General features: G+C 39.1%; 1 protein-coding gene and 1 pseudogene across 8 annotated transcripts in view; one reads left to right on the forward strand and one right to left on the reverse strand.

Moving 5' to 3' along the window:
- LOC309659503 (ras-related protein Rap-1b pseudogene) overlaps positions 1-25,034 on the reverse strand; it is a 377,624-nt pseudogene that overhangs the window by 33,594 nt on the left and 318,996 nt on the right. The window lies entirely within an intron of this gene.
- The window catches only part of ACP3 (acid phosphatase 3), a 59,267-nt gene continuing 49,133 nt past the window's right edge, over positions 14,901-25,034 (forward strand). For 2 of the 7 annotated variants that reach the window (XM_082459335.1, XM_082459339.1), the window contains exons 1-2: positions 14,906-17,989; positions 24,557-24,652. In XM_082459335.1, coding sequence (XP_082315461.1) covers positions 17,870-17,989; positions 24,557-24,652 — 216 coding nt within the window. In that variant the 5' untranslated portion in view covers positions 14,906-17,869. Of the gene's footprint in view, positions 17,990-24,556; positions 24,653-25,034 lie in introns of all 7 variants that reach the window. The other 5 variants (XM_082459341.1, XM_082459338.1, XM_082459340.1 and 2 more) reach the window with 5 other exon arrangements.

Here is a 25,034-nt window from a genome sequence, read left to right on the forward strand (position 1 = left end):
TTTGCCCAGTCAGCTGTGCTCCAGATGCTCACAGAAATCAGACTTTCACTTCAGTTGGTCTCACCTCAAATGCCACCTCAGAGATACCCTCCCTGATCACCCATCTAAAGTGGCCCCACCCACAGAGTGACTCCCTGTCTTATCACTTTATTTTATTGTGCTTACAGTAGCTATTACTACATGAAATTATCCTGTTTGTTTATTCATTTACCTGTTTACCTGTCTCTCCCTGAAAAAATAAAGTTTCATGAAAGAAGAAACTTATCTGTTTTGTTCACTCCAGTATTCTAAGGAACTAGAACAGTGCTTAACACCCGCAGATAGTCAATTTGTTTGAATGAATGTGAGGTAATGGGCTTATAACTAAAACCAGACCAACTAGATTTTCCCCCAGGATTTTTGAACTGGAGTTGGAGAAGAAGAGCTCTTTCTTCTTGGGTGAAACTATAAGCAGCCTTGGTTCTAGTTTCAATTGGGGTGGTGAGTGGAGGTGGAGGTGTGCAGAAATTAAAGCCACATGGAGCAAGAAGGAGAAAGAAAAATAAATTAGATGGATCCCAGTGGCATTTTTGTTCCAAGTCCCTATTGATCTTTACCCTTCCCTTTGTTCAGTTACATGAGGCCAAAAATTCTTTTCCTGCTTAAGATGAACTAAATTAGATTTCTGTCACTTGCCACCAAAAGAATCCTGAATAATAAAGTGGATAAAGTATTCAGAAGGAGTACCAAGTGCCCTCCCAAAGGAAGCTCTAACATCAGACATTCAGGGGAAAGCCTGGTCAGGAACCAGAGACCTGGACCGAGGCCCTGCTCTTCCTCCCATCAACACCAAGCCAATGAGAACCGCCCTTCACTGTCTAGAAAAACAGCAGTAGCAAATTTTCTGAGCATGTGTGGAGGTGTGATGCTCAGACCAGCCTTCAAGAACAAACTTGCCAGTAAGCTCCAAGGAATGCAGTTAGCTAACAGCCTTCAGTTGCCATGCCTTTGGGATCCACTGTAGTTTTTCATTTGAGGCCACATTCTTCTCTGGCAGCCCCCAGACAATGACTGAGTAAGGTGGTATACTGAATTTCAGGATTCCCCTATTGTACTGAAGTCTCCATTTTGCAGACTGAGACTTTCTCAGGGTTACCCCACAGTCTGAGGCTCTTTCTACCAAATGCTCCTTCCATTTACTTCTCCTTTTCCCAAGTATTGGACCTGCATCATGGTCTGAAGTCTCTCCCTGCTTACTCCTTCTCCCTTTCCTCTTTAACAGGCATTATCTGCAGTAAAGAGCTTGTGTTTCCAACTCTGTCTTGGCATCTGCTTTCCAGAGGACCTAACCAACATATTGACCAGGTGCAGGGCCAGTCCAACAGCCCTCTTGCTATCTGAAGGCCAATGTAGGAAAGAGAGCCTGAGACACAAGCAGAATGGAAAAAGGGAGGTTCCTGGAGGACCCATGCTTTATGATTTCAGGGCAACAAGCTGTTTGTGCTTGGCAGGCAGCTGAGACCCTCTGTTGAAGGCAGGACAGAGAGAAGCTGCAGAAGGCCACCAATAGCAGCGGTAGTGGAATAAAGCAGAGCTGAACACCATCTCCCTGGGGCTTTTCCTCTTCCTCCCTTTTTGGGGCTTTTTATGGATAGTCACAAATTAGATGTTCTTAATTCTGGATTCCTACATTTTGCTTATAAAACATTCCTTTAACTACCACACTGATTCTCATGTTGCTGGCTATAAGTGCACAAAGGTCTGGGCATTTCCTAAAAAAGGAGAGAAGAATCCTCTTTCATCACAAGAGTATGTTCTGTCTTTCAAAGATCACAGACATTCCTCTTAGGAAGCCGCCTCAGGCTGCTGGAAGACTGCGTTGTCCAGAGCTAGCCTTCTCCAGTCCAGCACATTGTGATCTTGCTTTCACACTCTGGCCTCAGTATTTGTCTCCTTAGTTTCTGCTTCCATATACCCCTATTCTACTATCATGTAAATTTTCTATCTTTGCTTGATGAAATGAAGATTTTGAAGTTAAATAGACCTGAGTTCAAAGTATTACACTGTACTTTTTAGCTATCTGCATTTCTGCCATGTTGTGGTGATTACTTGAGATCAGATGTGCCAGGCAGCATTCAGAGCATACAGTAGGCACCCCATAAATATGAATGCTCTCCTTCCCTCTAAGGAACACCTATGTCTAATATCTAGTGTTCATTCTCTGACCTTGACTTCAGAATTGCCATTCTTTACCCTTCTGTTGGAACCCTTGCACAACTGCCCCCCACCCACCCTGTCTGCCATCCACACCTTCCCATAACTATACCCATCACTTGAGTTTTACCATCCCCCACTTGCCTCTCAGTCAGGATGTCCTATATTCCTCCTCCTCCAGAATGAGGAAACTGTAGTGACACCATAATCAACAATACAGCTAATGAGATGGTGGATTCAGTGGTATGTTAGAGCCAACTTACACTGGTTTGCAAGAACCAATTGTTAAATTTTCAGGAATTTCACAAGTTGTTTGCTAAACACAGTGATTATTCAAAATTAAACTATATATTCTCTCTGTCTCTCTCCCTCCCTCTTTCCTTATCTTTTCTCTCTCTGCCTTTCTCTCTCCTTCCTTCTTTCTCCTCTCTTCTCTATTCCCCCCTCTCTCTTCTCTCTCTCTCTTTCTCTCTCTGGCTCTACCTCTCTCTGTGTGTCTCTGTCTTTTCCTCTCTCTCTCCCTAAAAATAAATAATAGTAATTAAACTATATATGTAAAATTAAATAAATTATAATACAATACAAAGATAATAAATACTCAAAATTCATCACTTCTGAATTATTTTACTACATTGTATTATCTGTTCTCTTGAGGTGATTGATACTTATGGTAAGTGTATTATGTACGATGGAAATACTCTATAATGGTATATAATGGTGTGCTCATCTCTTCCCAGCTCCGTGGTTAGTGACATCATGTTGGTAGCTTGAAATTGGCTGTGGTGTGAATATTTACACCAAGGAATTTAGCAAATGCTACAAATCAGATTTTTTTTTTTCAGAGCAGTTGTTGAACCTTCACAACACACCATTCAGTGGATTATTTTGAATGTGGTCCAATAGTAATCACCTAATTTATGAAAGTAGCTGAAGCTACAAGTTAAGTTTTAGAGAGATTATTCACCCTCAAAATGTCCTGATCCAACTCCTTGCAGTTCCCCAGAAGGTAGCATGTTCTCTCCTTCTTTCATTACTTTCCTGTGGACCTAAATACCAGGCTAACAAATGAAAAAGTCAATGTTCCTCTTCTTAGCAATCATAAATATTCTGTGCTTGTTTCACTGGGTTCAACACATTATAAGTGTTTGCTTTTGCCCACAAGATAGGATGCTCCTTAGGAAGGGATTCAGTCCACTCAAACTCGGTGTTCCAGGGCCTGTTCATAGTAGATCGTCAACACATTTTTAATCACTAACTTGCTTGTAGAAACAGTTCACAAGTATTTGGTCTCAGGATCCCTTTACACTCTTAAAAATAATTAAAATCCTTAACAGCTTTTGTTTTTGTGAGTTATATCTATTGATATTTACTGTATTCAAAATTAACACTGAGAATATTTTAAAACACAAGAATAGGGCTTCCCTGGTGGTGCAGTGGTTAAGAATCCACCTGCCAATGCAGGGGACATGGGTTCGAGCCTTGGCCTGGGAAGATCCCACATGCCGCAGAGCGACTAAGCCCATGTGCCACAACTACTGAGCCTGCGCTCTAGAGCTTGCGTGCCACAACTACTGAGCCTGCGTGCCACAACTACTGAAGCCCATGTGCCTAGAGCCCGTACTCTGTAACAAGAGAAGCCACTGCAATGAGAAGCCCGCTCACAGAAACAAAGAACCAACTCAGCCAAAAATAGAAATAAAAAATAAATTAATTAATTAAAAACACACACACACAAAAAAAACTAAGGCCTAGGCCATGAAACAAAGTTTAAAAAACAAAAAACAAAAAACAGAAGAATACACAGGCACACATTCAACTTGCCATAAGGGCAATGATGTCATCACATGTCATGTATCCTTTGGAAAACTCCAATGGATACTCATGAGAGAATGAGAGTGAAAAGGAAAATAATATCTTAGGATGGTTATAAAAATAGTTTTGACACCATGGACCCTCAGAATAGATCTCAGAAATCTTCTGAAAGGATCTTAGGGACTCACTGAAAGAGCTCAGAGCCACCATCCCACACTTTGAGAACCACTGTTTTATAGTAATTCTTCATCTGAACAAAATGATACAGGCAAAAATATCCTGTCTTGGGTTGGGTTCAATAGATTTGACAAAAAGGCTTATGATTTAGGATTGAACATAGAAACTATGTCCCAGCGGGATCATTAGGAAGAGGTGGACTTGGCAATCATTTGTTGTGAATCATTGTTTTGTAATATGGTACCAAACACATTAATCAAATATATATTTTTTGATAGAACTTCTCTAAGTTAAGGTATTTTTTATTTTTGGTTTTAGAATACATCTTTTTAAAAAAACATTTTTTTTAATTGAAGTATAGTTGATGTAAAATATTATATGTTACACATGTATGGTATAGTGATTCACAATTTTTAAATGTTATACTCCATGGATAGTTATTATAAAATATTGATATATTCTCTGTGTTGTATAATATATGCTTGTAACTTATTTTATACAGAATAGTTTGTGCTAAGGTATTTTTAATACAGATAAATGGTATTTTTGAGCAAGTGACATTTTGGAATACACTTTATGACCCTTTACATTTTCCGTAATGCCAGTAGCAGCACTAAATTTATTTTTATTTATTTATTTATTTTTTAACATCTTTTTTGAAGTATAATTGCTTTACAATGATGTGTTAGTTTCTGCTGTATCACAAAGTGAATCAGCTATACGTATACATATCCCGGTATCCCCTCCCTCTTGTGCCTCCCTCCCAACCTCCCTATCCCACCCCTCTAGGCCATCACAAAGCACCGAGCTGATCTCCCTGGCAGCACTAAATTTAAAATCCTTCAGCTACAAGGACACTCGTCTTCTGTCAGCCTTTTTGACAAAGAAAATACAAGGTCAATGAATGAGGATTTCTATAGTTTTCCTTTGAATCACAAGACTTTCCTGATTGAAACAACCTTATGGCTTTATAATCTGGTCCAATAGACTATTATCTTTACATTACTACAGTAATTTCCTTGAAGAATTTACTTTGTCATCCAAAATTGGGACTATAAAAATCTTTTTATTTCCTACATGTATATGATATCCAAAATTATGTCATGTTACCAAGGTGCTTGAATGTTTTATGCAAAGAATAATATTTCTGTGTTCAACATCATTTCTTATGAGCAATGTTAGGTAGAGTATGAACTTCACGTTACTCAAATTTATTTGAGTAAATTTAATAAATTTATTGAGAAGTGAAGAAGGATGAAATGGGGCAAACTAGATATATTTAGAATGTTTTAGGAAGCCTACTCTCAACCTCACTATGATAGAACTCCCACCCTACTGCCTATGACAAAGCTTTCCCCATCAAGCATCAGAAAGTGTCCTCATGTTTTCTTGTAGTACTACCCTTTGAGGATGATTAATGACACACTTCCCTAGGGAGGGTATATTTATCCTGGGGTATGCATTCGTGTGTGTGTGTGTGTGTGTGTGTGACAGGATGGAGGGGTGGTGGTAACATCATCATGGAGTGTGTGCCCCATAAGTAATTTAAAATATTATTTTTATTAAAATAAACACAGACAGGGGAAAACAGTATGAACACTATTGAATGTACCTGATGACACAGTTATTTCGATTCTTTGAGGTTCCTTTGCCTTTCGTACTTGTAAACATGAAATTTGTGTATACATTTGTGAGTATATTACAAAGGGTAAGATGTTGATCTAAAAGAAATAAATAAGTAAAATAAAACACAGACATTATCACACAAAATGAAGAAATTATATTAATTTTCAGATCAAGCATGGGATTCAAAAATGTCTCTCCTTCAGCTGATTCCTCCCAAACACATTCCAATTGACAGAAATTAGCAGGGAGCCTAAGGTCAGTAGACAAATGCTGGAGAAGAGAACTTAGGAAATCACAAAGCTTTGAAAGCATCAGAATCATGAGATAAAGATTGACACGACTTTACTAATCCAAAGCAAGTCATCCAAGATGTAAAAATGTCTAGCAAGAGTCTGGGCTGGAGTTGAGATCCATCAATAGGTATATTAGTTGTTCCCATCCTTCTTGTAAAGGAATAAACGGAAAACCAGTTTATAGATATTATAAAAGAGTTTCAAAACGTGTTAGGAATTTTTTTTTTTTTTTTTTTTTTTTTTTTTTTAGGTAAAGGAGTTGATTAGTAAAGATTATTTCACTCACAACAAATATTTAATGAACCCCCACCACGTACCAGGTATTCTTCTGTCCAATGGGGCACAGCAGTAAACGCCTCTGCTCTCATGGAGGTTAAAATTCTAATAGAAGAGATAGACAATAAACAAATAAATATACAACATAATGTCAGATATAAAAAGTGATATAACAGAAATAAAACAGGATGGTATGATACAGACTGCTAGGAAGCTGCTAGTTTAATTGCAGCTGTCAAGGAAGGCCCATCTAAAAAAGTAAAGTGAGAGAATCAGCCCATCTGAGGGAAGATATTAGCACAGAGAGGGAGCTGTAAAATGCAAAGTGTGTGAAGTGGAAGCCTGTGTGGTTTGTCTGAGGAACAATGAAGTCAGTGTGACTAAAATGGAGTGAGCAAGGGGAGAGCAAGTGATAGGGATGAGTTGAAGAGGAAGCAGGAGTGAGATCAAGAGGAGCCTTTGTAGCCCGTGGAGGGATTTGGGATTTTATTCTAAGTGTAGCAGGAAGCCAATAGAAGATTTTTCATAGGCCAGTGACCTAATTTGATTTAGAAAATTCTAAGGGCAAACTGAGGACTTTCTAAATGGGTATTGTGTTATTCTGCGGTTTTCATGATACTACAAGAAGTTGTGGAATTTCTTTAACACAAGACATGAGAAGACAGACAAGGGAAACAGGGGCAGAAATTGAGGCAGGAAAAAGGAAATTTTCTGTCTTCAGTAGTTTAGGACTTGGGCATAGACTAGGAATAGGCAGGTGAACTATGCTATAAACTGAATTACTTTTCATGTCCACCTTTTATAAATCTGAGGGTACCCAATAATCAAGTGAGAAATAGCACATAGTAAATATAAGACATTAAATATTTTCTTTTCTGATTTTAATAGAAATATCTGTTCATTGTAATAAATTTGGAAAGTAGGGAAAAGGAGAAAGAAGAAAACTAAACCACTTTAATCATATCACCCAGAAAAATAATCACCATCAAAATGTCATGGATGTTCATTCAGTTTTTCCTCAATATACATGCGTACAAAATAGGGTAATATTTTTGTAAGTTGTGAGTTCTTTACCTTTGAAATATAATAGAACAAATATAGTGTTCAGTCTGTAAGGCTATATTAAAGGTGAGACAGCGATAGAACAATATTTGCCTGGTTATTCCAGTAATGAGAACTTTGAGGGGACAAGCTAACTAAAGTTCTTGACCCAGTTGCAACCTGTATGCATGTGGAGACTTCCCCACACCAACAAGCAATTCTTGGATGCCAGTAGGGTATCCTACAATTCAATTCAATTCTGATACTATCTACCCAGAGACAGAATCAGATTCTGCAGGTAAAGGGCTCGGTCTCACCAGACCACTCTCTACTTCAGATGCAAGTTCCAAGACCAGGTTGTTACCTGTACTTCTGACCAACCAGCTACAAATTGGAAGTTTTGAAAATTCCCTCCTCGGGTTTGATTAATTTGCTAGAATGGCTCACAGAACTCAGGAAAACCCTTTTACTCACTAGATTGCTGATTTATTATAAGCAGATATTAAAGGAATGCATATCTATTTCACTGCAGCATTATTTACAATATCCAAGATATGGAAGCAATCTAAATGTCCATCAATAGTTGAATGGATAAAGAAGATGTGGTATATACGTATATATACCTTTGGGTAGGATCCAAAAGTCACCTTCCCTGAAACATTTTCAGGAACTGAGAACAAGAGACCATATATTATCCCACTGTTCTTATCCCTCAGGAAATTCCAAGGGTTTGGGGAGCTGTAATCCAAGAACTGTGGATGAAGATCAAATATATAGAGGAAATATAGATTTGGTCATTCAGATCACCAAATACGTATTTTTCCTGTAAATTACGATATTGCACATGCAAGGTGGACTGTGACAAAACACGTATGCCCTATCTTTCCTGCCGGAACCTGAACAATTGAGACTCCTTTCTGGGTGACAGTTTCAGAACGACTGGACTCTATCCCTGTTCTTCTTTCTCTTTTGTGAATCACTGTCAGCTTTGTTCTCTCAGGTTAGTTAGTCCTAAATGTGAGAAAAGCAGCTTTATTACAAGGGGGAAGGCTTATGAGGGAGGCTAGGTCATTACAGTCCAAGGAGTGGAAGCATTAGCTTTGTTCTGTCTAATGGTACTTGGTTCCTTTCAGTTCTCAGCACCTCAGTATAGTCCTCTAAACCTGGTCTCATCTCACCCAAACCTTCACTTCCTTGTAGAGAGAATAAGGGAAAGTCAGATCATTTAATTTCAAAAGAAAAAAATTTTCTCTCATCTTCCAGTTCTTAAAGTCACATCGGGGAACCAGGGTGACAGTGAGGCACTCACTTTGGGCACATAATTTAAGGGGTGCAAAAATCTCTGTAATCAACATAAGTAATATTTTAACACAATATTTTTAAAAAATAAGTTAATGTAAAACAATCTAGAGTTTAAAAAATATCAACCGTTTAAATAAAGACATGATCAGTATGACTGATTTTTTTCCTTTTGCCTAAGGATCTAATAACATCTGGCAGGGTACTGTTGCTAAACTTGTCTGAACCTACTGAACCAGAATTTCTGGGAGTGAACCCCAGGAATTCGTATTTTATTAAGGTGATTCATATGCAGGCTAGTTTGTGGAATACAGAAAAGAAGTTCTGATGATCTCTAAAGTTACACCTCACTTTGGTAACATTCCAAAGACATAGTCATTGGTTATATGAGAGGATATTTGTCTAAATATTAAACAGTAAAATAGTTATTTTATGCCAAGGGCCAACAGACATATACACACACAAGACCACAAAATGATCAGTTGAGGGGTGGAGAACTTTTACTCTAAACAAATCTTATATAAAATGTTGCCTCAAATCAGCTAACATTTTAACAAGGCTCGATTACAAAAATTTGCTTTATATCAATATCATCAATCAATATTATTGCATGCCCAACAGTCCATAAGGCACTGAGAGCCAAATAATAGAACTGTAAGGATGTAGCAAGTCAGAGAGTTTAAACACAGCAGTCCTACCAGAGAACAACTAACATACCTATTGATGGATCTCAATTTCAACCCAGACTCTTGTTATCAGAGGCTCACTTAGTGCTTTTATAGCCCTTTATCTACCAAGGATCGTGAATTTTTTTTTCCTATAAATATTTGTTCATTGTCATGGATTCTATGTTACACCATCCAGATCTCCCTTCATGTGCTAAAGAGTTAATTCCCCCCAGCTCTCGGGAATTTGTTGTCTGACATCACTCAGCTGTCAATTCCTTTGAGAACTGCCACTGGAGAAGAGAGTCTTTTTTTTTTAGTCTCTGAAATTTGCACATTGATAACTTTTTTTTTTTTAATCTTTATTGGAGTGTAATTGCTTTACAAATGTGTGTTAGTTTCTGCTTTATAACAAAGTGAATCAGCTATACATATACATATATCCCCATATCTCTTTGCTGTTGCATATCCCTCCCTCCCACCCTCCCTATCCCACCCCTCTAGGTGGTCACAAAGCACCGAGCTGATCTCCCTGGGCTATGCGGCTGCTTCCCACTAGCTATCGGTTTTACATTTCGTAGTGTATATATGTCCATGCCACGCTCTCACTTTGTCCCAGCTTACCCTTCCCCCTCCCCGTGTGCTCAAGTCCATTCTCTAGTAGGTCTGCGTCTTTATTCCCGTCCTGCCCCTAGGTTCTTCATGACCTTTTTTTCTTTATTAGATGCCATATATGTGTGTTAGCATACAGTATTTGTTTTTGTCTTTCTGACTTACTTCATTCTGTATGACAGACTCTAAGTCCATCCACCTCAGTACAAATAACTCAATTTTGTTTCTTTTTATGGCTGAGTAATATTCCATTGTATATATGTGCCACATCTTCTTTATCCATTCATCTGTCGATGGACACTTAGGTTGCTTCCATGTCCTGGCTATTGTAAATAGAGCTGCAATGAACATTGTGGTACATGACTCTTTTTGGATTATGGTTTTCTCAGTGTATATGTGGGATTGTTGGGTCACATGGTAGTTCTATTTTTAGTTTTTTAAGGAAACTCCATACTGTTCTCCATAGTGGCTGTATCAATTTACATTCCCACCAACAGTGCAGTAGGGTTCCCTTTTCTCAACACCCTCTCCAGCACTTATTGTTTGTAGATTTTTTGATGATAACCATTCTGACCTGTACGTGATGATATCTCATTGTAGTTTTGATTTGCATTTCTCTAATGATTAATGATGTTGAGCATTCTTTCATGTGTTTGTTGGCCATCTGTATATCTTCTTTGGAGAAACGTCTATTTAGGTCTTCTGCCCATTTTTGGATTGGGTCGTTTGTTTTTTTGATATTGAGCTGCATGAGCTGCCTGTGAATTTTGGACGTTAATCAGTTGCATCATTTGCAAATATTTTCTCACGTTCTGAGGGTTGTCTTTTCGTCTTGTTTATGGTTTCCTTTGCTGTGCAAAAGCTTTTAAGTTTCATTAGCTCCCATTTGTTTATTTGTGTTCTTATTTCCATTTCTCTAGGAGGTGGGTCAAAAAGGATCTTGCTGTGATTTATGTCATAGAATGTTCTGCCTATGTTTTCCTCTCACAGTTTGACGGTGTCTGAACTTACATTTAGGTCTTTAATCCATATTGAGTTTATATTTGTATATGGTTTTAGGGAGTGTTCTAATTTCATTCTTTTATATGTAGCTGTCCAGATTTCCCAGCACCACTTATTGAAGAGGCTGTCTTTTCTCCACTTTATATTCTTGCTTCCTTTATCAAAGATAAGGTGACCATATGTGCATGGGTTTATCTCTGGGTTTTCTATCCTGTTCCATTGATCTTTACTTCTGTTTCTGTGCCAGTACCATACTGTCTGGATTACTTTCACTCTGTAGCACAGTCTGAATTCACAGGGTCTGATTCCTCCAGCTCCGTTTTTCTTTCTCAAGATTGCTTTGGCTATTCGGGGTCTTTTGTGTTTCCATACAAATTGTGAAATTTTTTGTTCTAGTTCTGTGAAAAATGTCAGTGGTAGTTTGATAGGGATTGCATTGACTCTGTAGATTGCTTTGGGTAGTAGAGTCTTTTTCACAATGTTGATTCTTCCAATCCAAGAACATGGTACATCTCTCCATCTATTTGTATCATCTTTAATTTCTTTCATCAGTGTCTTATAATTTTCTGCATACACGTCTCTTGTCTTCTTGGTAGGTTTATTCCTAGATATTTTATTCTTTTTGTTGCAATGGTAAATGGGAGTGTTTCCTTAAATTCATTTCCAGATTTTTCATCAGTAGTGTATAGGAATGCAAGAGATTTCTGTGCATTAATTTTGTTTCCTGCTACTTTACCAAATTTATTGATTAGCTCTAGTAGTTTTCTGGTAGCATCTTTAGGATTCTCTACGTATAGTATCATGTCATCTGCAAACAATGACAGCTTTACTTCTTCTTTTCTGATTTGGATTCCGTTTATTTCTTTTTCTTCTCTGATTGCTGTGGTCAAAACTTCCTAAGCTATGTTGAATAATACTGCTGAGAGTGGGTAACCTTGTCTTGTTCCTGATCTTAGTGGAAATGGTTTCAGTTTTTCACCATTGAGGACGATGTTAGCTGTGGGTTTATCATATATGGCCTTTATTATGTTGAGGAAAGTTCCCTCTATGCCTAATTTCTGCAGGCCTTTTATCATAAATCGGTGTTGAATTTTGTCAAAAGCTTTTTCTGCATCTATTGAGATGATCATATGGTTTTTCTCCTTCCATTTGTTAATATGGTGTATCACGATTGATTGATTTGCGTATATTGAAGAATCCTTGCATTCCTGGAATAAACCCCACTTGATCATGGTGCGTGATCCTTTTAATGTGCTGTTGGATTCTGTTTGCTAGTATTATGTTGAGGATTTTTGCATCTATGTTCATCAGTGATATTGGCCTGTAGTTTTCTTTCTTTGTGACATCTTTGTCTGCTTTTGATATCAGGGTGATGGTGGCCTCATAGAATGAGTTGGGGAGTGTTCCACCCTCTGCAATATTTTGGAAGAGTTTGAGAAGGATAGGTGTTAGCTCTTCTCTAAATGTTTGGTAGAATTCATTTACATTTAAGGTAATTATCGATATGTATGTTCCTATTCCCATTTTCTTAAATGTTTTGGGTTTGTTTTTGTAGGTGTTTTCCTGCTCAGAGAAGTTCCTTTAGCATTCGTTGTAAAGCTGGTTTGGTGGTGCTGAACTCTCTCAGCTTTTGCTTGTCTGTAAAGGTTTTAATTTCTCCATCAAATCTGAATGAGATCCTTGCTGGGTAGAGTAATCTTGGTTGTAGGTTTTTCTCCTTCATCACTTTAAATATATCCTGCCACTCCCTTCTGGCTTGCAGCGTTTCTGCTGAAAGATCGGCTGTTAACCTTATGGCGATTCCCTTGTGTGTTATTTGTTGTTTTTCCCATGTTGCTTTTAATATGTTTTCTTTATATTTAATTTTTGATCGTTTGATTAATATGTGTCTTGGTGTGTTTCTCCTTGGATTTATCCTGTATGGACTCTCTGTGCTTCCAGGACTTGATTAACTATTTCCTTTCCCATATTAGGGAAGTTTTCAACTATAATCTCTTCAAATATTTTCTCAGTCTCTTTCTTTTTCTCTTCTTCTTCTGGGACCCCTATAATTCAAATGTTGGTGCGTTTAATGTTGTCCCAGAAGTCTCTGAAACTGTCCTCAATTCTTTTCATTTTTTTTTTCTTTATTCTGCTCTGCAGTAGTTATTTCCACTCTTTTATCTTCCAGGTCACTTATCTATTCTTCTGCCTTGGTTATTCTGCTATTGATTCCTTCTAGAGAATTTTTAATTTCATTTGTTGTGTTATTCATCATTGTTTGTTTTCACTTTAGTTCTTCTAGGTCGTTGTTTAAAGTTTCTTGTATTTTCTCCATTCTATTTCCAAATTTTGGATCATCTTTACTATCACTACTCTGAATTGTTTTTCAGGTAGACTGCCTATTTCCTCTTCATTCGTTTGGTCTGGTGGGTGTTTACCTTGCTCTTTCATCTGCTCTGTATTTCTATGTCTTCTCATTTTGCTTAACTTACTGTATCTGGTGTCTCCTTTTCACAGGGTGCAGGTTCGTAGTTCCTGTTGTTTTTGGTGTCTGCCCCCAGAGGCTAAGGTTGATTCAGTGGTTTGTGTAGGCTTCCTGGTGGAGGGGACTAGTGCTTGTGTTCTGGTGGATGAAGTTGGATCTTGTCTTTCTGATGTGCAAGACCATGTCCAGTGGTGTGTTTTGTGGTGTCTGTGACCTTATTATAATTTTTGGTAACCTCTCTGCTAAAGGGTAGGTTTGTGTTCCTGTCTTGCTAGTCGTTTGGCATAGGGTGTCCAGCACTGTAGCTTGCTGGTTGTTGAGTGAAGCTGGGTCTTGGCATTCAGATGGAGATCTCTGGGAGATTTTCATCATTTGATATTACATGGAGCTTGCAGGTCTCTGGTGGACCAATGTCCTGAACTCAGCTCTCCCACCTCAGAGGCACAGGCCTGATGTCCGGCCAGAGCACCAAGACCCTGTCATCCACACTGCTCAGAATAAAAGAGAGAAAAAAAGAAAGAATGAAAGAAAAAAATAAAATAAAGTTATTAAAATAAAGAATAATTATTAAAAATAAATAAAATTTGAAGTAATAAAAAACAGAAAGGAAGAAGAGAGCTACCAAACCAAAAAACAAATCCACCAATGATAACAAGTGCTAAAAACTATACTAAAACAAAAAACAGACAGACATCAGCCTAGGACAAATTGTAAAAGCAAACCTATACAGATAAAATCGCACAGAGAAGCATACACATACACAGTCACAAAAAGAGAAAAAGGAAATAATATATATATATATCATTGTTCCCCAAGTCCACCGCCTCAATTGGGGATGATTCGTTGTCTCTTCAGGTATTCCACAGATGCAGGATACATGAAGTTGATTGTGGAGATTTAATCCGCTGCTGCTGAGACTGCTGGGAGAGATGTCCCTTTCTCTTCTTTGTTCGCTCAGCTTCTGGAGTTCAGTTTTGGATTTGGCCCTGCCTCTGCGTGTAGGTCACCTGAGGGTGTCTGTTCTGGTCCACACAGGACGGGGTTAAAGGAGCAGCTGATTAGGGGGCTCTGGCTCATTCTGGCAGGGTGAGGGATGGAGGGGCACTGAATGCGGGGCAAGCCTGTGGTGGCAGAGGCCAGGGGTGATGTTTCAACAGCCTGAGGCACACCGTGTGTTCTCCCAGGGAAGTTGTCCCTGGATCACGGGACCCTGGCAGTGGCGGGCTGCACTGGCTCCCAGGAGGGGAGGTGTGGATAGTGACCTGTGCTCACACACAGGCTTCTTGGTGGCTGCAGCAGCAGCCCTTAGTGTCTCATGCCCGTCTCTGGGGTCCACGCTGATAGCCGCGGCTCAGGCCAGTCTCTGGAGCTAGTTTAGGCGGTGCTCTTAATACCCTCTCCTCGTGCAACATGAAACAAAGAGGCAAGAATACGTCTCTTGCCTCTTAGGCAGTTCCAGACTTTTCCCCGGACTCCCTCCCGGCTAGCTGTGGCGCACTAGCCCCTTCAGGCTGTGTTCACGCAGCCAACCCCAGTCCTCTCCCTGCAATCCGACCGAAGCCCGAGCCTCAGCTCCCAGCCCCCGCCCGCCCCGGCGGGTGAGCAGACAAGCCTCTTGGGCTGGTGAGTGCTGGTCGGCACCGATCCTCTGTGCGGGAATCTCTCCGCTTTGCCCTCTGCACCCCTGTTGCTGCGCTCTCCTCTGTGGCTCCGAAGCTTCCCCACCACCACCCCCGTCTCCGCCAGTGAAGGGGTTTCCTAGTGTGTGGAAACCTTTCCTCCTTCATAGCTCCCTCCCACTGGTGCAGGTCCCGTCCCTATTTTTTGTCTCAGTTTTTTCTTTCTTCTTTTGCCCTACCCAGGTACGTGGGGAGTTTCTTGCCTTTTGGGAGGTCTGAGGTCTTATGCCAGCATTCAGTAGATGTTCTGTAGGGGTTGTTCCACATGTAGATGCATTTCTGATGTATTTGTGGGGAGGAAATTGATCTTCACGTCTTACTCTTATGCCATCTTGAATCTCCTCCTGAAGAGAGTCATTTTAACCCACAGTCAAACTCCCTGCCAGGAACAGCCTGCCTCCCATGACTGGCTAATGCAGGGATTAAAGGCCTGGCTACTTCCCCCAATTCAGGACAATTCCAAAAGGCCATCACAGCTTCAGAATTCCTAGCAACATCAGCTGAGGCCTTCTCTTTCTTCCCAGCCCTGTTTATTTCTCCTCTGCCTACTGTTTTTGATCCTGAGAGCACTCCCTAATAAGTTTCCCCCATGCAAATCTCCACCTGGAAGTTTGCTTTCTGATTAGCCCAACCTGCTTCGCTTATGGAACTTCCTAAAACTGGGCCAATTAGAGGTTGAACACTTTACATATGACGAAAGAAGTACCACAAGGAACAAAAGTGATTTCGCTAGTAAGTTCTGCTACTTATTGACACTAAAATGATTGCCATGTTCATTGGGATGTCAATAAAGACACCCCACTATTTTTTCAAGTCTCACTTTCCATAATATCATATTCATATATTTATTCCAGATGACATTTTAGGTCTTTACAAAGGCCTTATGAGTTCAAGGTTCAAGAGACCAAAGAAGATTCTAAAATGAGATCCATCTGAATTTAGAGGACTTTTCAGACTCAACTTCATGGTATTCAGAACTACATTTATGATCTCTGGCTCCCTTTATAATTTGTTGATCAAAGTAGAAGTTAGGATGATGACTGAAATAGAGTAGAAGTAAAAGCCATTCACTTATTCCAACTTGACTTAAGTTTGAGTTGAGATGTATTCAATTCAAGTAACCTTTTTCTGGTTCTCTCTATAAAAAGCTGTTGCTGTTATTGTTGTTCTTACTTGGAAGGCTAAAAGAAGTCCAGAAGAGGTGACACAGAAAAAGTAGGGTCTGGGTCAGAGGTAGGGTTTATCCAACCTAGCACAAGATGGCACAGATAGGTTAGAGCCATTATCAGGAAGCACTAAAGCTATAGCCAGAATAGTGCCAGGTATCAATCGAAGGGTGAGACAAGGAAGAAAATAGGAGAACAAGGAGCCGGCTGATTCTTGAGAAAATAAGACATTGCACAGAATCAAGTATCTGACACAATTTAAAGCACATGGTTCAGAACTAAGCCTGTGTGGATGGTAAGTAGGTGTTGGAGCTTCCTTTCTCAGGTTGCCTGGTATATGTAACAGGAATCCAAGTGGTGACTTCATCTCTGCCTTGGACAACCTCTTAGTTTTCATCCCCTTTTCCCTGCACTCATCTCCTCAATATCTCACCCATTAAAAATGACAGTGGGGACTGGCAGGTGGAGAATGTGATGGTAAAGAGAGAGTCACAAGTCCCCTTAAATGTCAAACCCTAACCATACATGCATTCCTTCTCCATACATATTTCCCCACACTCGGAAAAGCAACAGCTCTCCCATGTACCACATTCTAGGGCACCCTGTGATCACATAACAACAGAGGTCTCCCAAGTGCAATGTACCAGAGAATGGGTTGTTCCCTCCTCTGATGAGGTGGGAGCATCCCGACAGGCAGCTTTGCACAAAAAATCCTGTTTTAGCCTATATGGGGCTGACAGGTAGGGAAAAATGGAAATCTAAATTCCCTCAGTCCGGATTATCCTCTTTTGTAGCATCCTTGATTAGATCACAGCTGGAGAAACAAGGGTGTGACTTGCCCAGACTGTAAGACTCCCGGCCAGAGTTGGTGACTAATAGTACAGAGCTGTAGGTTAGTGTGTGGTTGTTGTTGTTTGTAAACTGTGTCAGGTTAGGTAAAGTAATTCTAATCCTAATTTTGAGATACCTCAGATGAACCCCAAATATCTTAAAGTGTGACTAAAAATTCTCAAAATAAAGTTGCTCTTCTACTTAAAAATAGGCTACATGAGAGTTTTAGAAAAGGCAGCCATGTTTGGTCTGGAGAATACACCCAAAATATGTTGGTATCTGCAGTTCCTTTCATACTTCTCTCCCTATAATTCTGGATTGCCAAAAAAATTAGGAATCACTGGCCTGAGGTTTCCAAAGTTAGGGTCTACCCCTTTCCCAAGTGACAGCCACAAAACAAACATTGTATCACACCCCATCTAAACAAAGGATAAAGATAAACTAAGAAAGGAATATCTAGTAATGTGCTCTGTGACCTTGAGCAACAGCTCTCCCCTTTCTGGGCCTTCTAATTTAATCCAGAAGACCATAAGCTCTAACACCCAGCCCAAAAATGATCTGACCAGACACAGGTCAAACCCCACCCCAAGCCACCTGGAGATTTTACTATTCACGAGGCTTGGCTCCTCCCACTTCCCTTTCAATCCCTTGGTTAAATAGCTTCCCCTTTAATGGCTTTTGCCCTGGAAGCAGCACGTCCCAACTCCAGCCAGAAGCAGCTCACCCCAGCATGAGAGCTGCCACCCTCCTTGTGGCCAAGGCAGCAAGCCTTCGCCTTAGCCTCCTACTTCTGCTTTCCTTCTGGCTGGACCGAGGTGTGGGAGCCAAGGAGCTGAGGTTTGTGACATTGGTGAGTAGACTTTCCTCATTGCTTTTCCCTTAAAATTGTTACCAGCAGGGGCTGAAAACCAAGTGTCAGGTTTCATTTTACCCTAATGTAGTCTCCTGAAGACCAAACTCAGAAAGCAAGTTTTGCAAGGTCCTCATAATGAAGAGCGAACATGTCCTGACAAAAGCCTGTTTGGTTTGGTTTTTACTTCGCCAATGTTATTTACCTATTCACTTACTTTACAACTGCCTTGAATGTAGATTCCTTTTGATAGCTACTCGAGGCCAGGAGACACCTCCTCTAGGTCTGTTTAGCACCAGAAGCTAAACTGGCTTCATTCAATTTAATGATTATTTGTTGCCAAGCCAAAAAACCGTCATTTTCTGAATTAAGTAGCCCTTTCCCTTTTTCCTGATATATTTATAAGCAGTCTTTAAAAGTAAAACTAAACTCGAGTTGTAGGATGACTTCCTGAAACATAGATTTGGTTGACCATTAAAATCATGTTTTCCCCCACCCATGGTATGTGTGACAAGTTAGGAAAGGGGGGATGGGGCAGCTACTGTATATTGTCAAGGAAGGAAAATATACTGTTAGCATCGCCTTAAAAAATAGATAGGGAGAGAGTTTGCAAAGTAAAGGGGATTTACTACTTTACTAACTGTCTTGGAATTAATTCCTTTATATCGCTCACTTTCTGTCATGGTCTTTGATTCTCTCTGTTTCTCTATTTCTCTTTTTTCTGTTTCACTCACTGTCTGTCTCTGCCTCTGACCCTCTCCTTGCAATTTGCAGGCTTTCTTGATCTCTTTTTCTTCATCACATTTTTTCATTTGATAGAGTGAAAGTATGCTGATAAGTACATTTTCTTTCTGAAAGAATATCCAAAATTTATTTTTATAATTTCAAGGAAAGTCAACTTTTACTTAAAAATTAAACATGAAGTTCTTATTTTTCTCAGCTTGCTGTACTCAGACTCCTTTCTTTACCTTCTAAAGAAAAATTTCATAACCATATGTTTATGCAAATCATGATTTTTAGTCCAATAAATCTTTACTAGGTCATGAGCCAACAATGAGAGAGAGAGAGAGACCAGAGAAATATATCATCAATTTATTTATGAATGATTCACCAGCTGTCAGACTTCTGTGATGAAAAAAAAAAAAAAGCTGTAGAACACTGTGTACTTTATATAGGGAAATCCATGTGAGTTAGACTTTTACTTATATCAGTGTGTTCCTTGCAAACATGTGCATTAAGCAAGTGTAGGGACTCTGCAGGAATTGTACTGTCAACACCATGACAAGCTGGTTGAGGGGTAATCCTCTTTGGGATATTACAGTGAACTCAGCTAACTGCATCTGGTCCATTCTCTCCTCCATGTTTTACAACAGCTCAGGCTGACTTCCCTTGCCTACCAAACTGTTGTGGGTTTCCTTTCTCCCTCTCCACTCTCAGTTAGCATGTGTTCAGGGACTACAAGTTAATACTAAGTTAATACCTAAGAAATACCTTACAAAGGTAACTCTCTAGGAACTAAAAAATTTAACAATTACCACACATGACTAATGTTAACAATTTTTCCTACCTCAACTTTCTTCCATTAGTGGTAGATTAAGGGCAACTTAATACATCTTTCTTTGCCGGAAGATACCACTGTCTTCTTTTTACTGATTACAGAGAATATCTGACTATAAATGGTTCAATTATATACCCAGGAAATTCCCTAGAAAATTATTAGGAGAACAAGAATAAAAGAAAGGTACCTCTGATTAAAGTGATAATATTAATGACAATAACCAATAGTTAATTAAATGCTTACTATGTGCCAGGCACTGTTCTGAAATTTCAATGGATTATGTTACATTATCCTCCCAACAACCCTATAAAATAGGGTTACCAGAAAACACAGGATACCCAGTTAAATTTGAACTTCAGATAAACAGCAAATAATTTTTTAGTATGCGTATGTTTCCATGCAATATTTGGGCATGCTGCATTTTTGTTTGCTAAATCTGGAAACCATTCTATAATGTTTTTGTAAAAACCTTATTAACCCTATTAACCCTGTTTTATAGATGAAGGAATTGAGGCACAAAGAGATTAAGCAACTTGCTCATGGTCACACAGCTAGGATTTGAACCCAGGCTGTATGATCCCAGAAGCCTGCCCTTAATCACTAGACACATTCTGTTCCTGCTGTGTGTGCCTAACCCAGCACATGAAGCTGAGGCTTCTCCATCCAGTGTATTGGTTTCACTCATAGTCAGCAAGTGGTTTCCTTGTTTTTCTACTGTGATACAAAAAAACACAAATCTTCCCCAGTTCTGAAAAACTGTTCTTGGCAGAAAAAGCAGGAAACTGTCCAGTTCTTTTTCTCTCTCATGAACAGAGTCACCACATGCTCTTTTGAAACAGGTTCACCAATGTACATCCATTGGAATGCTAGTTTGACAAGTTGTTAACAGGTGTTTCAATAGTCAGATCAGATTGGAGAAGAAAACGTGGGTTAAAATGTTTTTAAAGGTCTCTTAAATGCAGAACTTTTCAGAGTCTTTAATATTCTAATATGTACTGTGGCTTTCAAGGAAAGGATCTAGTAAATTATATTTCCTAAATTTTGACTACAGAACACACCTCCTCTTTTTTTCCATAATGTCTCATAGAAAACCCTTAGAGAATTGCTGTTTTATAATTTATAAAGAGAATAATAAGTATGGTGAGTCTCAAGGTACCCATCAACCAGGTTCAGTAATTATCACTCATGGCCAACCTTGTTTCATCTATATGCTGATGCACTCCTAATGGACTTTTAAAAAGTAATCCCATACATCATTATTCCATCCATAAATAGGGAAATGCCATTTTAAAGCATTCTCTCTCCCCTAAGCCAGGAAAAACCACAAGTCCAGGTGATCTCAAAGAGAACAATGCCTTCTCATTCTACCTGGGTTTTACAAAGAAAGGGATGATAAGTCACAAAGTCTCATTCTTCGTGGTTAACCATGCAAAATTTCTGCTCAAGTAATAGAATAGCCTTGATGGAAATAGCCTCCAAATCTTCAGCACATCATCTCTATACTGGGATGGGTAACTTCCATACTGTGGTTAGGTAAACTCAAATGGTTCTGGCCACCACACACTTCCAGGGATGGCAGACCTTCTGGGTTCTTCCTCAATCCTCCTAGGAAAGCAAAAGATTGACAATTTACTGCTCAGGCTGGCAGTCTAATACTGTTACCGGTTTTCTAATGTTATGTGCTAAAATAAAAGTTCAAAGCCATACCTAGGAAAATATTGAACTTTCATTAATTCAAGTTCTAGCATCATTTACCAGGTGTAGGACTGAGAACAGGTCACTTAATCCATCTGAGCCTCAAATTTCCTAAACTTAAAGTTGGGGATAATGATCATAACTATAATTTCTATTTCACAAAGTTGTCTTTAGGTTCAAATGGCATGATATACATATGTAAGTGTGAACCATGATACAAATGTAAGGTGCTGCTGTTAGTCACCAGTCTAAAACAGAAACTTTCCAACTTTTTGGATAAAATCTAGGTAAGCCTTAATTATTCATTTTTTAAATTGTGGTAAAATACGCAGGACATAAAATTTTCCACTTTAACCATTTTAAGTGTACAGTTCAATTGCATTAGGTGTATTCACATTGTTGTGTTACCATTAAAACTATCCATCTCCAGAATTCCCTTCATCTTGCAAAACTGGAACTTCGTAACTATTAAACAGCAATTCCCCAGCCTCCTCCCCCTCAGCCCCCACAATCACCATTCTACTTCCTGACTCTATGAATTTGACTACTTCACATACCTTGTGTAAGTGGAATCATACAGTACTTGTCTTTTTGTGACTGGCTTATTTTACTTAATGTCCTTAAGGTTCTACATGATCCTTCATTATTTTTCAGCAAAGAAAACTTAAGGTATTAGATAGTTATCATGTCCTCTAGAACCACAGGCTAACAGCTTACCTTGTTTGTACTCAAGTCTCCCTCACCTGTGAATTCTAATGTATTTTTGTCTTGGGGGAGACACACATCTGTGTGTAAGTACGGCTTGAGGAGGGGAGAAGCTGGAAGGGAGAATAGAGAGGGGATAATACCACAGGTCAGGAAAAGCACAGCGAAGACCTGAGTTGGATCAGAAAGCAGTAGAATTGGAAAAGAAAAAAAGAGTTTCTTTTAAAAATTGTGAGGGCAGAAGAATCCCTGTGGATTGACTGTGGATATTAAGGAAGAGAAAGAAGTCAAAATGACCCTGTTTTCTAATTTTGGTTGTTGGAAAAATGATGAGGCCATGAGATAGGGTACGTGAAAGGCATTAAACATTTGAACTTCTTAAAAAAAAATATGAGAGGGAATTCCCTGGCGGTCCAGTGGTTGGTACTCAGTACTTTCTCTGCTGGGGCCCTAGGGTTCAATCCCTGGTTGAGGAACTAGGATCCCACAAGGCACGCGGCGCCAGCAAAAAAAAAAAAAAAAAAAGAGAAGAAGAAGAAGAAATGAAATAAGGGATATAAACACCAAAGAAATTTATAATATTATGTATTATACAATACCATACAGCACAGTGGTTAAAAGTACAGGCTCATGAATCAGGCCACCGGGGTTTGAATACCAGCTCAACCTTTTCCAAGCTGTGTGACTTTGGATGAGTAACTTAACCTACCTGTGTCTCAGTTTCCTCATCAGTAAAAATGGGGATAATAGTGCTTCATGGAGTTATTGTGAGGCTTAACTGATTTAATACACAAAAGTACTTAGAAGCCTATCTGGTAAATGCCTAAAACATTGTAACCATTGTGTTGTGTTGACTATAAACAGTCACACAATTATCTCGTGTATCTTTTATAATGTTTACATAACCAGTTAATTAAAATGTCAATTTTTTTCTGTTTATTTCTTTTATTCTCAAAGGATGAAGTATTTTCATGTCTTTTTTCGTTTAAAATTGATCAGTTTTCTTCCCAGCTTTGGGCCCCTGGCACAATAAAAACTGGAAAAATATATATATTTGAAACGTGACGAGAAGTTAAACAGATTTTACTCATTTCAACCATTGTTTGACTTACTAATCGGCTGATTTACTGGTACTTCTTAACTTTTGGCTAGAATAGATTACTGATTGCCCTTTTATTTGCCTTCATCTTCACTGTTGTTTGAACAGTACCTTTGAATACAGACAGAAACTTCTCAAGTCCTATAAACCTCTTTTTCACTTCTATTAAAATAAGAATTACAGTTACAGCTACCATACTGTAAGCATCCACTAGATGCCAGGCTCTTTACATTTTGTATTTTGAATCCTCCAAATGACACAGTAAGGCATGTGACATTGTCTTGTTATTACATAACAGTAATGGAAAGGAGCTGTGGTATACTGGGTGCTGTAACTCTCTGGTGGCACATCTCCAACTTGTGGACTGGCTTATAAAAGACGTACCAGATAAAACTCTCCCCTGGAGAGCAAAAACCAGGGTTCTTGCCTCAGCTCACAAACAGCCCTTCAATCTCTCTCCCCTGCACTGTGGCTCCCTAATCACCAGGGCCAAAGAGCAGCGAAGCCATCCATGGGGACCTACAGGTCTTTCAGAGACATTTGCTGGACAGACCACTGTGCACTGAGGGTTGGTGCTGGGACAAGTAGGGGGTCACTTCACTTTACTTACACAGGCTTCTCCCACTTTTATGCTAATGCATTTTGCAAATTTTCAATGTGGTGAACAGATCAGGGACATTATATTGGGCTCATGTCATTTCAGTCAGCCAGCTTGCCACCATGGGCTCTTGAAAGCTTTCAAAGTGCCCTAAATCCAAAGGAAGAATTAGTTTTTCTTTTCAGTCAGGGAAATAAAAGTGGGGGAGAGATGATTAGAAATTAATAGAAATATTTCTATTTCTTAAATTGTTGAAAATTAGATTTTCTAATCTTCCACTGGCAAGTCCTTTATCCCTAACCTCCTAAAAACTAATAAATCATTGGCTCAAGATGGTCACAAATTGTATGTAGCATTTAAAAGCCACTATTATTATATGTTAAAAAGTTAACACTATTATTACTGTAATCATAATTAAGGAAGGAATACTTCTCATCAGAGTTTGTCTACAATAAAGTGATCTTGCTAAGCTTACTATTCCTTCTTGCCCTATCTGATGTGTAAACCAGTCTCCATGTGTGGGTCGCCTGACTACTAATGGCTCATCATCTTGTTATTCACATTACCTGAAACAATAACAGTTCACTAACAGTTTTCCTGTGTTTCATGTAATGTGAATAACAAGATGATGAGCCTTTAGAACGTGTTAGTGAACTTAGAACAGCAGTTCTTAACCTGAGATTTACTTGGGGAGGTCTTTAAAATCCTAATGCCCTGACTGCATCCCAAACTAATTAAACTAGAATCACAAGACGTGGGATCCAGTCCTCAGAATTTTTTTTAACTCTCCAGGTGATTCCAATGAATAGACAAGGTGGAGAACCAGAGGTTTAGAAGAAAAATCTATCATTATGAGCAGAGGCAAAACACCTAAGTTAAGTTTGTAACATTACTACCTTAATCTATTTTCAGGTTTTTAGGCATGGAGACCGAAGTCCCATCGAAACCTTTCCTAACGACCCCATTAAGGAATCCTCATGGCCACAAGGATTTGGCCAACTCACTCAGGTTGGTTGGATTTCACCAACAAGTTACTGATGAGTCTCAAGGGAAATTCTGTGGGATTGTTACATATTGAAACCATATAACTACTTTACCCGTATCTGGGAAAGTGTTTTGCACAGTTACCTGGGATCTAAAAAGTGTAAAATGTGTTTTGATTGTGGAAAGAGAAGCACTAACGATTAGCCTCAACAATTTCTGATCATGATCAAGTCACCCCTAGTGACTAGTAACTGTAGGAAAATTGTATAGAATTGCCTGTTTTTATCTTTTTTACCCTGTTGGCTTCATTAAAGCATAAGAGTCGTGCATGGACAACAGAATACATGAGTTTAAAGATGCTGAAGAGAGCCAAGAATTGCTTACAAGCCAGTTTCTCAGGCTCCAC

Source organism: Balaenoptera physalus (assembly GCF_965194825.1).
Source record: "Balaenoptera physalus genome assembly, chromosome: 4".
Lineage (NCBI taxonomy): Eukaryota > Metazoa > Chordata > Mammalia > Artiodactyla > Balaenopteridae > Balaenoptera > Balaenoptera physalus.